Here is a 15007-nt window from a genome sequence, read left to right on the forward strand (position 1 = left end):
AATTTCTTAGAAAATATTTGCAGATGCTGGACACTTTCAGGTAAGTATAAACTGTGTATCTTACATAATGTTCAGTAGTCAATTTACTTACTTTGTAAGGTTTACATGTAACTTTATTTTTGGCATATTTGATTAATTTAGGTTCTGAAGATGTTAGGACTGATCTTGGCAATCCCACTGTGTTTCTACACTCCTTGTAGTTCACATCTTGCTATTAAGGTCATGTACTGTAGAGGCAAAATAATGTACAACTAAGGGGAAGCAAATAAAATCTAGGAGCTAGAAAGTTGATTTAAGAAGTCAGGAAAGCATTTGATCTTCATACAAATGAAAACCCAAATTTTGGGCATATGCAGTAATTTATTTTAGGCTCATAGGCTACCTGGCTTCTGGCATCTGTCTGACCTAGTATTAGGCTGAGAATTGTGTAGACTGGAGAATATATATACGGTTATTGGGACAATGATGGGAACACAGGGGGAGGATATTACTCGCATGAGCTCACAGTCTAGGTATAACATTCATCATGCACAATAATTGAGGCAGGAGGAGGACAGCATATACAAAGATGTGTCAAGGTAACATGGTTCTCTTTTTGAATGTAGCTTTGATCACAAGGCCACATCTAATGGTGCCCATACACTTGGGCGATTGGCCGCGATGCAATATCAAGCTTCGATTTCCCCGGCAGGCAAGGCTGCGATAAATTGCACCTGTAGTGGGGGTGGGGTGAAGGGGGGTGGGGGTTTGCATTCTTAAATACCCCCTTAATATTATAATAAGCACATTTTGTCCATGAAAGCAAAAAATATTATAATATTCCAACATGGTTAATTGGTTTCATGTTATAGAAATATGTAAAATAACATTTTTCTGCATTCTGACCAATGTTTCCTCATCGCTAAATACAGCAGAATCTACTATCAGTGGAAATCTTGTAGAAAAAAAAAAAAACTTTTTATGCTTCATATAAAAACATTTCCATTTTTGTGTTTGGCTGTCCTTTAAGTGCCCTTCGGCACAATCATTGCTGTGTGAACGCATTGAGCAGCCCTCTATCCCTGCACTGAGCCTCTCCTCTTGCATGCTCTGAGCTAGAGATTACAAGAGAAACAGCCGGTATTTAAGCTCAAACAGGAACCTTATAGCATCAGGCTTCTACTGGAGCAGATTCACGTAATTTCATTTTCTCATTGTTGAAAAATTAAAAGTGTGTATCAAAAACTAAAATGTATGAAATGCTAAATTTACATTTCACAGAAACTCAGTTTCATTTGTTTTGTCCTGAACCAAATGAAATAGTTTCTTACTCATACAAAGAAGTGTAAGATATTTTTCGTCTGTCATAAAACTTTCCTTTTTTACGAAACAAAGAGTTGAAGACCCTGAAACTACACTGCAGCGTAAGGGCTAATTAGCCAACAGTAGTATGCAGTGCCGATTTTAAAAAGCTGAAAGCACTCGCTATTAAACCCATTCTACAGTAGGTACAGGCAGAATCAGCAAATTGATGCACAATCCAAGTAAATAGAACATATAAAAGAACAGCAAGAAATGAATGTGAGCTCTGCTGAATTCAAATGTTGCAACTTGCAGTATAATAAATCAAATATACATATATCACATTTACCATAGACCTGTACCCACTTACTGCAGTACTCCGAAGGAGCACTTTCAGCTTTTAAATTGGGATTGCATACCACTGTTTTTTGGGCTATCGTGTTTTCATGATTGTTTTTTAATATGTATGTTGTTTATTCTATACTGCTGTATATTTCTATAGGTTATTAATTTGTTAACAATGGTACATTTCTAGTATTTTTTTTGGAGCACAGGTTCTGTTATTTCTATATTTTTAATCTCAGAAAATTATTTTGTCTTCTGAACCAGCTGCCCAATTTTTTCACATACTTTGGCCCAGATTTATCAAGGCCTGGAGAGTGATAAATAACACGATGATAACGTACCAACCAATCAGCTCCTGTCATTTTTTAAACACAGCCTGTGACATGGCAGTTAGGAGCCGACTGGTTGGTACTTTATCACAGTGCTAATTATCACTCTCCAAGGCTTGATAAATCTGGGCATTTGTTTCTATTAAGAGGTTTTTTTACTCCAGGGGCTTGTTTTGCTTACTATTTATTGTATACCTCCACATACGCATTGGGTAGTATGTTTCTTTAGAAAGCTTTATAAGCTTGCAAGTTTCACACAAATGTCCTATGTGATGCTAAAGCTGCCCATACACAAGTAGATCCTACATTTTGTAGTTTATAGAACGGTATAAAGCAGTGGTTCCCTACATGCGTTTTCACACAGGTGTGTGGCCAAACTGGAGGGATGCAGCTCTTCACCTAGTCAAATGCCAACTCCAATAATATAGATCAGAGTAATCATGTGACTGCATTTTATGCCAGTCATGGATGACATCCTATAAATCCCTACATGATGTTATTCAGGACCAGATATGTTTTGGGGTCTATAGCTTCAGTAAGTTTGGCTAAAAAATAAATACAAATCACCAAATTGGCAAATCAGAAACAATACATTTATGGGAAGCTTAAGAACAAGTGAAAGAGCAGAAAACATCTTGATTGGTCCAATAACATAAAAAAAAATATATATAAAACAAAATTATTTCCACAATTTCAAACCTTGCAAGATTAAAAACCAACTGTAGCCAATCAGATCTAAAGTTCTGCAACAACAGATTATTTCAGGACATGCATGAAGCAGTTTTCAGTAAGCAGTGATGCATCAGTGGTGCATGGCTGTCCGTGACACAGACAGAGTGCATGGCTGTCCGTGACACAGACAGAGTACATAAAGAAAGCTACATGCTAACAGATTGATAGAAGGGGCAGTAATCCCCCACATCCACAGCATATTAGTGATGGGAGGCGCCTAACTAATAAGGGAAGATTTAAAGGTCTACTTGCACCTCTACATAAAGAAACTTCACAACATCCAACCTGTTAAAACATTTACACAACCCAACAAAACTGCAGGTCACCTTATAAACTGGGCTATATCTCTCATGAGGGCAACTGCAAAGTTTGGCAATGAAAGACCGGATCATGGTTAATTCAGAACTAGCAGTGTACAAGAAGTTCAGAGTTGTATGTAAAATAAGAAAGAAAAGGGCAAGTATGACTTGGTGTGTAAAAGTTCTCCCAATCTTTTCAGATCAGATTGCAACTAACCAGTATTGCTAGGCAAGATAAGCAGGTATAGTTCTGCTCAATTTAGGATGGTCTGCAAGAATTGGTTCAAGTAATTTCCATAACACTTAGCTTGTTAGGCTCTTTATTAAACATGAAATAAAATTAGATCAGTCTTTTTTATTTATCGCACATTAACAAAAGGCTTTAGCTCTACAATCATATTAAAGTGTATCTTGTAAAAGCAAATGATAACATTTTATCTACTCATTGTAAAAGTGATTATTAACCTTGCATCCACTCCTACTGAAAACAAACAAACAAACATACTGCTACATATGCTCCTAAATCACACCTTGGTACCTAAAATACTTAATAAGCAACTACATTTAAATTATCTTTGCTTTAAAAAATGACTGGCTTTCTACTTCAATAACTTAGAGAAAACCAAATGAAAAATAATATTTTACAGGGGTAAATTAAAAATTACCCCCCTTCCCCTCAACACACACACACACACACAAAACATTGGTGTTTGTGGAATTTAAGTAAAGCTATACGGAGTATAAACTTGTTTAAGTTAATTTGCTGTCTGTCCTCTGTATTGTTCACAAAATCAGACTCCGATCAGCTTTGCAAGCATTTTAAGGAAGGAAGAAATTACTGCAATACCAACTGTGACTAGCAGAAGTACATAAAAATCAGATAAACTAAAACATTATAAAGAGATGCCTATATAATTATACGTTTTACACTGCAGCCCAAGTACAACGTGGGACAGTTTGTCACTTGTTAAAAACGTAATCTGCTCGGAGAAGCAGTGGGTGCTTGCTTTACTTTGCAGAGCATACCCACTTGTAGTGGAAAACGGTTTGAAGTTGCATATTCTTTAGAAAGAATGCATCTGTCATACTGTCTATATTAATTACCTGCATTAGGCTCTGCCATAGATAGGCACACTCATTAACGTGTTTTTAGCCACATCATGTCAAGTTCAAGAAGCGTAACATGCTTTCATTCCTTCGAGGACTCTCTGATCTTAGGTATAACGCACTTTGCATTAGGTAAAGCAGCAGTTTTGTACATTATGGGAAGAAAAGACATACTTGTGGGAAACAAAGAATTAAAAAAAAAAAAAGAACATTTTAAAATAAAGTGTCAACACTTGTAGGTTCTGTAATACCAGCTGCACACTGATAAATGGTAGAGCAGCTTCACTATATTGGCATTAAGCTCATGCGTATTAAGAAAAAGGGCAAATGCAGATTATTTACCTATTGAAAAGGGAACTTATAAATGCACATTCATGACAACTGCAACACTAACGCTAAGAACACTACAGAAATAATACTCCTACAAATAATAATATTAAAAACGTAAAAGAAATTGCCATCTGTACTGAGATGCTTACATTCCATTTTGATCTTTTTCCAGAACGGGTAATAGGAGGGAATAGTTTAAAATTTGCTGTTACAAGTTACAACGTAATACTGCGAAAATACTACCATTGTATGATCACTCGCTGTCAGGGACAGAGGCTCAACAGGTATATGAGAGGGGCAAAACTATTTTCAAAACTATATAAAAATAAAAGCTCTCTAACATCAAACAAGTATTAATTTGGTACCCTTTAATGCTACATCTGAAATGCTATACTGTTTTACAACTCTTACTTCTGTTGCTCAGTTTGTGCCCTATACAAGCACTTTTCGCAGTGTGTCGAGCCAGTCTCCACATTTTACATATATAAACATTTAAACACACAAAGTATAAATTGTATAAAAGGTTATAGCTCTTTATTAGTGACCCTTAAATGTCAACATTCTATACAATATTACATGCTGCATCGCCATTACATTTGGAAAGTATCCTGTATGAGTGCTATCAAACTGATCGTGGCACAAGTTTCAAATACTTTTCTATGTGTCAGTAAACATACAAATAGAGATCTTCATTTAAGACCACAAACTATGCCAAAAATATTACAAGTGGAAAACGTGAAGAAGTAGCAGAGCGAGAAACAAGACAGGGTGGCTGTAGAACATGTTTAAATAAAATCACCTATTCTATGGCACAAGGAATAATCTCTACAGAATCTAAGATGTATCATGATAGATAATGTGACTACCACCCAGAGTTCACAAATGCAATTAATAATAGCTAACCTACAGTATTCACAATGCATACAGCAAGTAACTGCTTGTCCGTTGAGTGTACAAATGTCTTATTTTTCTTTATAAATTTGCTACCAGTTCAATGCTGGGTTTTACCTACAAGATCATGAGCTACATTGAGGATACAGATCACAATCTATCGGGTTCCTCTCTGAAACCAAAAATGTAACTCCTGTACAAATAGAAATTGCTCAAATGTGTTAACTGTATTTCTTATTTATTTAAAATAAACGAAAAAGTGGACCAAACAAAAGCATTTAAACCACAACTCATAATACACATCACATCTATTTCCGTTCAGTGTAAAATGCTACAGGGTATGCTGGTACTATAAGATATATGGTAGTAATTGCCAGGCCACTATCCAATAAATGATGCCAAGTGATAGTGGGTCACAAAAATGGGATTATATAGCTGCAACCAAACAAAGCACTATACGTGCGGTAACCTGAAAGATCATCTATGTTCTAAAAAAGTTAGAATGATTGTAACAATGGGAATATGAAACATATATAACCCTAATCATATCAGATTGTAAGTGATTATAGCATGGGTTACAAAATAAGGTACTTTATGAGATATGCCAAACATGGAAGCATTGCCAGAGTCATCCCAAGTTGTATTGAACTGCATACAGTAAATATAAACATTAAACGTCTTTTAGTTGTGTGTATACCCCCCATTTGTGTTCATAGTAAGAGTCTGAATTTTTAGGAAGCCAAATTTTCTTTTCTAAATTTTAGCAAAGAAAGTTAATGTAACCTATTCGTGTGTTACAGTGGCCCAAAATCTATATTTTCACAATTACAAAAATGAAGAAAAAAAACAAGTATTCATATAGTATTGAATCTGAAATATGATATTTTGAATAAAGCAAAAGAAAAATATGAAAATTCCACCTTTGTTATTTTTATGAAGTAAAAAGTGCGATAACACCAACCAATTTCTTGTTTTTGTTTTTTTAAGCGTGACAAATCTGACTTTGTTTGTGTAGAATGTTTATTGTAATATTTGTACAGATTTCAAAATAGTGATGAAACCCTGCAAGAAAATACCTGCTAATTTAAGTCAAAAAGACATGGGGGACACACTTAACCTCACAACTGATAATTAAACATGCAATGTTTTTCTCTCATTTTTCCTCTATCTGCTAATTAGAGCACAAGGGACTGTGTACTTAGCATGTTATTGGTGACATGTGAGGAACCATCAAAACACAACACAGAGTTTGCAATACACTACTGTATTTTTATTCTCTGTGCAATATTTTCTCAACCTACTAAGAAATTGACTAATAGGTTGTTGATATAAACTTGAAACTGTATCTAGGTTGTTCTCCTGTAAGACAAAGCCGCTTGGAACAATACAGAACATAAACTGTAAATCAACTAATCAAATATGGATCTACAGAGCACTAGATATATAATGTAGTGTCCACATAGATAGACAAGGACATCAACATGTATTTCCTGCATTAAGCAATATAAAAGGATGTGCATACTGCACCTTTGTTTTATCCCGCATTGAGTAAATATGGATAGCAAACTAGGATAGGAATTAAAGACAAAATAAACACGCGTGACTGAAGGGCATTCATATAATTTTTCTTCACATCTGCTAATAAGAAACAATATAACAATTGTGATTTTTCTTTCTGTAGTACTGTACATAACGAAAAACAGAGACCTCTGTGTTAAGCTCTGATTTTCTAAATGAGATGCCCCTGCCTTTAAGTCAGCGGTGCCAAACTTTATGGGGGGGGGGGGGGGGGGGGGGGGAGACGAATTAAAAGTACTGGATAGCTTGTTTATTACTATTTAACTGATTATTATAATTATCACAAACAAAGCAACATCATTTTGCAATGAAACTCTAAACGATCATGACAGATTATTCTGCTAACACACTGCAGTAAATAAAATATTGCAATCTGTATTTCTTCTATGCAATGTGTTGAGAAAGATAAAGGAAAACAACAAAACTATGCATTCAAATGCATTTCACGTGGTAATCTAACGTTTGAGCTGACAGGGATTTTCAACTTTGCCATGACATAACCTTTACCCCAAATGTTTCTCTGACTATTTATATTACATAACGTAAACCCTTGATCTATAAATAGTTAACTCCTGTTTACCTATTATATATGAGAAACTACTGTACTAGATCTTTCAGTAGCTGTTTTAATGACCCAAATTGTTACTATATAAATAACTATCTGGTTAATCTAACAAAATGGGCAAAACTTACTAAAACTTCTAGCTTTTGGAAATCATCCAAAAATGAGGGTCACATGGGTGTCTTGTAGACACACAGAAATGAGACCTTCAGAAGCTCTTGTGTGATCGCACTGAATGAGAGTTATTGAATTCCTAAGTGCCGTGATCTCCTAAATGCCACAATACTGTTGCGGGAAAGACACGGGTGCACTAAATACAGCCTGACACCAGCCTAAATAACACATGTGCTAATTAATATAATAAGAAAAATATATAACATGATATATACTTTACTAAACTTAAATATACCATTTTTTAAACTAGGTTACAACCTGATATTTTTTTTTATAATAAAAACTGGGTACAATTACAAGCAGACAGTTTATAATATGGTTTATAAAAAGTAATATGACAGACTACAAATTATCTTTGTGTCAGACATCAAGATAGGATCTCTGAGAGCCACAAATCCAAATGTGTCATAGATACAACATACATCATCATTTTGTCTCATTAATTTATTACACTGTACACATAAGTTAGAGAGAAAAAGTAGGGATCCCCCAAATATTCTGTCCTAAAAGCAGAGTAGCACAGTATGCAGCCATTAGATGCACTCCACTTTCCTACAACCATACCAGGCAGTCAGAACAATGCAAATGAAGATAGGTGATTATGTAATGTATCATGATCACTTTCTACAGCTACTAGCGCAATGTGCCCTTAATCTGTTACCATTACTGCACAAAGGGCATAAAACAGATCAATAAATCAGGATTAAAAATGAAACCAGTCAATTCCTGTTAACTTGAACAAATGTCGGTCAGCAACTTGGTCAACATAAGATTGTTAAATGGGGACACCATCATTACTGTAAAGTACTGTACCCACATAAACTATGCAGCAGCTGAGAAGGTAACGCAACTAGTGATTACACTTCCTAATATTTTTTAAAGACTTATTTCTGCAGATTATTGAGTAATGAACAATGTAACATAATAATATACTAACATATAGGTGAATATGCAGATTTGTTATGCATGCATAGGCTAGGAAAGGGGTAGATTCCCCTTCCAAAATAAACAATGGATATTTTCCACTGCACAATTAACACTAACACTTGATAAGCAGGAGTTAAAAAATAAAAAAGTACAATCTGACATATAATGTATTTGCAGGTTCAACCAGAAAACCTGGCACAGGACACAAGCCTTTACGGCGGCCTGGCCCTCTAGCATCATATGTGGCTGTAATGTTCGTGACAAAAACACACATTTTAGAAAAATGTCTACGTACTGAAGAAGAAAAGTCACTTTCTTGTATAACGTTGGCTGAGTTTTGTTATTGCATGTCCCATAAGAAAGCAGCAGGACAATCTCAGCCGACATTTCTTTAAACAGACTTCTACTTATCAAGCGTGTGTTTAAAACAAACAGTCAAATAGGTTTCTTTCTTTATCAATCAATGGGGGTAATTCCAAGTTGATAGCAGCAGTTGGGCAAAACCATGTGTACTGCAGGGGAGGCAGATATAACATGTGCAGAGAGAGTTAGATTTGGGTGTGGTGAGTTCAATCTGAAATCTAAATTGCAGTGTAAAAATAAAGCAGCCAGTATTTACCCTGCACAGAAACAAAATAACCCACCCAAATCTAACTCTCTGCAAATGTTATATCTGCTCCCCCCCTGCAGTGCACATGGTTTTGCCCAACTGCTTAAAAAATTTCCTGCTGCGATCAACTTGGAATTACCCCCAATACCCAGTGTCAGATTTTTTTTGTCATGAACATTACAGCCCAATTTGAAGCTTCTTAATGCCCTGTGCTAGGTTTTCTGGTGGCACTGCGAATACATTGTAGGTCAGATTTATAGTGCCAGTCCTCTTTTCCAAAACTCCCTATATACACACACACACACACACACACCACAAAATTGCTTAAAACTGCAATTTCTTGCATTAAAATATCCTGAAACCAAGAGTAATGATCCTATTACCTGGCACAACCATATTATTCACCTATATCATGCATTTAATGATTTACTTGACTACTGAACAATGTAGGATGCAGAAATGAATACAATTTGGTGTAAACATACTGGTAGAAAATGGATTACTTGGAAGACACCAAGCATTGCGCTATAAGATGCACAATATTCTGAAGAACAAAAGGTGGAGATTGGTAATATATTTTATTTACCAAATACATTTTACAGGTACCCAAGTTCCCATGACATTTTAGAAAACACGGAGCATAAAGTGCAACGCCTTCACTACACACCACAAATGTTACTAAGACATAGGAATGACATTCTGGAATAAGGTGTATAGCTCTCGATAAAAAGGTAGACAGACAGATATCATATCCTCACAGCATTTCTACAACACATTGCACACAAAATATATAAAATAATATAACTATGGAAAATGACACAACTTGGATCTTGCCCTTCTGTGAGACGCCCTAATCATACCACGGAAATCATTTTTCTTTCCCATGAGCAATATTTATACTGTGAAATAGGAGCAAGCAGTCAAATGAAAACACAAATTCACTTCTTTATGTCACACATTATATCCGCAGGTGTCAGACATGGCTATCCAATTTTAGGAATCAGCTGCAATTTTTAACACTTTAATATTTCAAAGATTTTCACCTGAAATATCTTTGTTAAATCTTCCCTAGACACAGTCGAGTCATGAAATTCTGAAACAAGCTACAAATGTTATTTATTAGACTATCCTGTAACCAAAAGTAATTAACATGTAATTATGTTTATTTCTTTGACTGTGTACCAATATAGGATTCAGCCATTCTATAATACTGTACAATTCACATCCATGTTGATGCCCTATTGAGTATTACATTTTAACATCTGTATTCTGCAACATGGCTGTCAGGCAGACAACAGAAAACCCTGCAGATTAATATAAAGTCACCTTTAGCTGAATTAAGTCTGTAACCCACTAACAAACCACTCATCAGCTTTCTTAAGGATGCAGATTACATTTAAAAAAAAAAAAAAGTAAATATACACAGGTTTTAAAAAACATTCTGCTTGAGCTACACCATCAGCACACAGATTCAGAAGGTGATGATACTGTCTTTGTAGAATATAAAGAAAGCCACTCAACAATAAACGTTACAACACAGTCTCCTGAAACCAAAACTGTAACTGTAAGGAATGCATTATGTAACAATAAAACTTTCTTTGTATACGACCAACTCAATGTTTGCATAGTTAGATGAGTGCAGTTGCTATGTGGTGACTATCAAAAATAATCTCATAATTTGGGCATAACAAGTCTAACAAAAACCACTTTTATATGTCTGCTCAGAAAGCAGGCTTAGAAACAATCAGCTCTCCATCTCTTGTGGGACTAGACGTTTCAGCATGCCTTGACAACAGTCCAACAGCTAGAAAAGGTACAAGTCACGACCTTTGCTCTATAATTTCACCAAGTATATAACTTATTGTATGAAACGCGCTCTTATCCTTTCCATAGTTCACATTACCAAAGTTCAAAAAGTGACAACAAAAAAAACAGGCGCGCAGTCACCAAATTCAGGAGATTCAAAAACAAAGCAGACTTATGTTCTATCGATACTATGCAATCACCGACAGAGGACAATGAGGGCCAAATGTAATAGCGTGAGAGTTTCAAAAAGTGAGAGATTTGGAAAGGTTTTGCAGGGTTTTTTTTTTTTTAAAAGTGGCAATCATTTACACAGCAAAATCAACCTGGTTTTGCAGTGTAAATGATTGCCACTTAAAAAAAAAAAAAATATGAAAAACCTTACCAAATCTCTCTTTCTGAAACTCTCACTCTATTACTACATTTGGCCCCTGAGTGTCTTACTTGCTATATTTAATAATGGTAAGTGGCTCTACTGAACAAACAGGCATCAGACGTAAACACTTTAAGTATAGTCTTTTTAACTGTGGGTCTTGCAAGAAAGGTCTGGCAGCTAATAAGTTTATTTTATTATATATTGGTATAGCAAATACATTATATGATGCAAGACTCCAAATGATCACTTACATGAGCATTTCTGTGAATTCTAAACTTGGTTTTTGGATTTATTAGCAGTATTTTGCTCATCTGACGCTGGGAAAAATCCTCGCACAAATCTACAAATAATCAACAGCACAATCCAAACTGGCATTACAATAGTAAATTATTTTACCTTAACATACCCAAGCATACAGCCAGCTAAATAAGTAGCATGAACCAGTTATCTTACCTGTGTGTAATCAAAGTCTGACAGTGGAGCTATACTCTTGATGTAGTCAATTCGGAACTGGTTTTCAGGATTGGCCACTGGAACCGGGGGTATTAATGTGCCCATTGCAGATACTATTGTCTGTGGAATAATAAAAAAAAGATCAACACTGTTTTCAAAGGCAAATGACTATACAATATATGGTTATGTTCTTCAGTACTCTCAAAGCATATAGACATATTACAGGTGCATACTATGCAACACAGACTGGTAAACGCTCAGGATTCAAGGGGCTCGTAAAGGGTATTAAACAGCAATACCTATTAAACAGCAATACCAATTTAATCATACAGCACTAATCTTAAACAATGGTATGTATCCTTATGCCTATCTTTTGGAACAAATGCTAAAGACAAAGGGAAATCATACTATGCGGTCAATCCAATTACCTGCGAATACATTGAGAGTGCGAGTTAGTGCAGCAACAACCGCACTTTACGTCAGCCAGAACTCGCACAAAACTGATCGCAGACCCATAGGGCCACGAGATGCAGTGCAGTTGCAAGTTAGTTTGGCAACCACACTTTGCGTCAGCCAGAACTCGCACAAAACTGACCGCAGACCCATAGGGCCACGAAATGCAGTGCAGTTGCAAGTTCGTTCAGCAACAACCGCACTTTACGTTAGCCAGAACTCGCACAAAACTCCTCGCTGCCCCATAGCGCCACGAGATGCAGTGCAGTTAGTTTGGCAACCACACTTTGCGTCAGCCAGAACTCGCACAAAACTGATCGCAGACCCATAGGGCCACGAGATGCAGTGCAGTTGCAAGTTCGTTCGGCAACAACCACACTTTGCGTCAGCCAGAACTCGCACAAAACTGATCGCAGCCCCATAGGGCTGCAAGCAATTTTGTGCGAAATTGGGCTGCAAGGGGTGTGAGATGCGGTGCAGCTGCTGATATTTTAACGCCGCTGCAATGGCAACTCTTCGCAGGAAACTGGATTGACTCCTGTATGTACTAAACTTTTGTACATACAATATACTAAACCTGCAATAATTCCCAAACAATTTCTTTATTCATACAGTGCTACATGGATACTAACCTAAAACAATGTAAATGAAAGGCAACTTTAATACAGACTTAGGCCCTACCCATGTGAACTTATTATAGATAAAATATAGTGAAACATGTAATACTTGTAAAACATAACTAATAATAACTCACCACAATGGCGTCTTTAACGTTTTTTCGAATGTCCTGAATTTTCTGTTTCTTTTCTCTGCATTGGAGAGGAGACAAATTTAAGCAACATTTCCTTAAAGACACACAAATACTTTTGTACAACATTGCCTATTAAAATGTCATGATGATATAGCTTTCATATTATTAGTTTTGTTAATAAAAAGCCACCTGTCTGAAAACAAAGTGGAGTTTCCAATTAGATGCGGTAAAACATTGGGTGTTTTTCACACTTTTCCGGATGTTTCACAGATATTTTTTATACAGGCTATCCTATTAGATCGCCCGTAAAAAAACCCCACACATTTTACATCAGTAAAAACCTGTGTGTTTTCGTCGGCTGCAGCCCCGTTTTCGCATGCAAAAGGCGCTGCTTTCAGGGATTTGGTTTCGCCTGCCTGAGGCAGGTGAAACAAGATCCCTGATAAGCCGCGTCTTATCGGGGCTAATTGGCTACTGCCCTAATTCTGTGTTCCACACCTAACCAGTAACATCTTACCTATATTTAACACTAAGGGGGGTATTTATTAAAGCTCTGAGAGAGATATTATGTGAGATAAGTACTAGCCAACCAGCTTCTGCCTTACATTTTTCAAACTGTGTTTAAACAATGACAGTGGAGCCGATTGGTTGTACTTTACCTCTCACAATTGTATCTCTATCCAAACTTTGATAAATAATGTGCAGTGTATATTATTGGTGCTGACTCGCTGCTTTATGTACTAGGCAATGTTTGTTTCATGAGGCACTATGCAGCGCTGCAGTCCTGGCAACTTCTGGGACCATGTCAGTACATGAGGGAAGGTGGAAGGGATCTCATACTATCCCAAGTATGCATATCTTCAGGTAATAGCACAGTATTAAGTGCCTGTGGAACTAATACTTTAAAATCAACTGAGAAATATAAATTGTGCCCAGTCATCACTGCTAGTGAATTAATAGACATGATGGCTGACCACTAAAACTGCAGTCAACAGTAACAGTACTTCTGATAAGAATTCAAAACCTATTGCTATGTGTTACAAAGATGGACAGAAGGACCATCAGAAAAAAATGATGAGATGCAAAGTTTCAACATAAGGAAACTGTATGATCAGCCACAGCTGCATTTGACACCACAACGAGAAATTACTACACATTAACTATTTGAGAATTGTGATATCTGACATATTTAAACGGTGTTGTCTGCAAAAGCGCCACATCCTCAGCTGTTATTGTTACTGCCTCCCTTCTGCACACACAGACACAGAATTTAGATATTTGCTGCTATGTAAAAGTGTAGTCGCCATGTTGTTGCTACACAAGGGCCTGTCAAACGCTGCAGTAGCAACAGCAGAAAATACAGTAGAGAAGCCTACAGGGTTAGAAAACACACAGACGGGCATGCACAATGTAAGTATTACTGTGTTTTACTGCAGGCCTGTTTAACCATCAATTTGCTAAGACAAAAAAAAAAGCAAGATCACAGAGACAAGAGACATAAAGCAATATACAGCTGGAATAGAAGACATTTATATGATGCAGCATCCTTACTCTGAATTAAATCCATTGACATGGAGGATCCTCATCTGTTTCACAATCGTGCTTTTTCCTGACTCACCAGCACCTGCCAAAACATATACATAATAATACACACTGAGGCACTGTCTTCTCAGAATGATAGCAATCCATTCCCATCAGGCGCTACACATGCAGGCCCTAAGCTCCCCCATACACCACTGCAGAGCACAGCACCTTTATATGTACTTGCAAATAACAACAATGTGCTGATTATCAGTCATACATAGACAATTCATTGCACACATGCTTTATATGAAAGTAATCAGAATACACTGGGGAAGGAGACATGCATCACACACACACACCTATACACAGATACTCTGCAGGTACACAGGAGGCTCAGCAGCACGGTAGAAAATAATAAATATAGGCATTTATAGGACATGATACACGGTCGAGGAGACCAATAGGAACATCCTTGTAAGCGT

The 15007-nt window shown here is 36.5% G+C and overlaps 1 protein-coding gene across 3 annotated transcripts in view; it reads right to left on the bottom strand.

Annotated features, from left to right (window-relative positions):
• Nucleotides 1–15007, bottom strand: part of GNAL (G protein subunit alpha L) — a 491912-nt gene that overhangs the window by 244458 nt on the left and 232447 nt on the right. For all 3 annotated transcript variants that reach the window (XM_063923437.1, XM_063923440.1, XM_063923439.1), the window contains exons 2-4: nt 14553–14625; nt 13005–13059; nt 11798–11917 (exon numbers count right to left, since the gene is read on the bottom strand). In XM_063923437.1, the coding sequence (XP_063779507.1) occupies nt 11798–11917; nt 13005–13059; nt 14553–14625 (248 nt within the window). The remainder of the gene's footprint in view (nt 1–11797; nt 11918–13004; nt 13060–14552; nt 14626–15007) is intronic.

The sequence above is a fragment of the Pseudophryne corroboree genome, chromosome 5 (genome assembly GCF_028390025.1).
Source record: "Pseudophryne corroboree isolate aPseCor3 chromosome 5, aPseCor3.hap2, whole genome shotgun sequence".
Lineage (NCBI taxonomy): Eukaryota > Metazoa > Chordata > Amphibia > Anura > Myobatrachidae > Pseudophryne > Pseudophryne corroboree.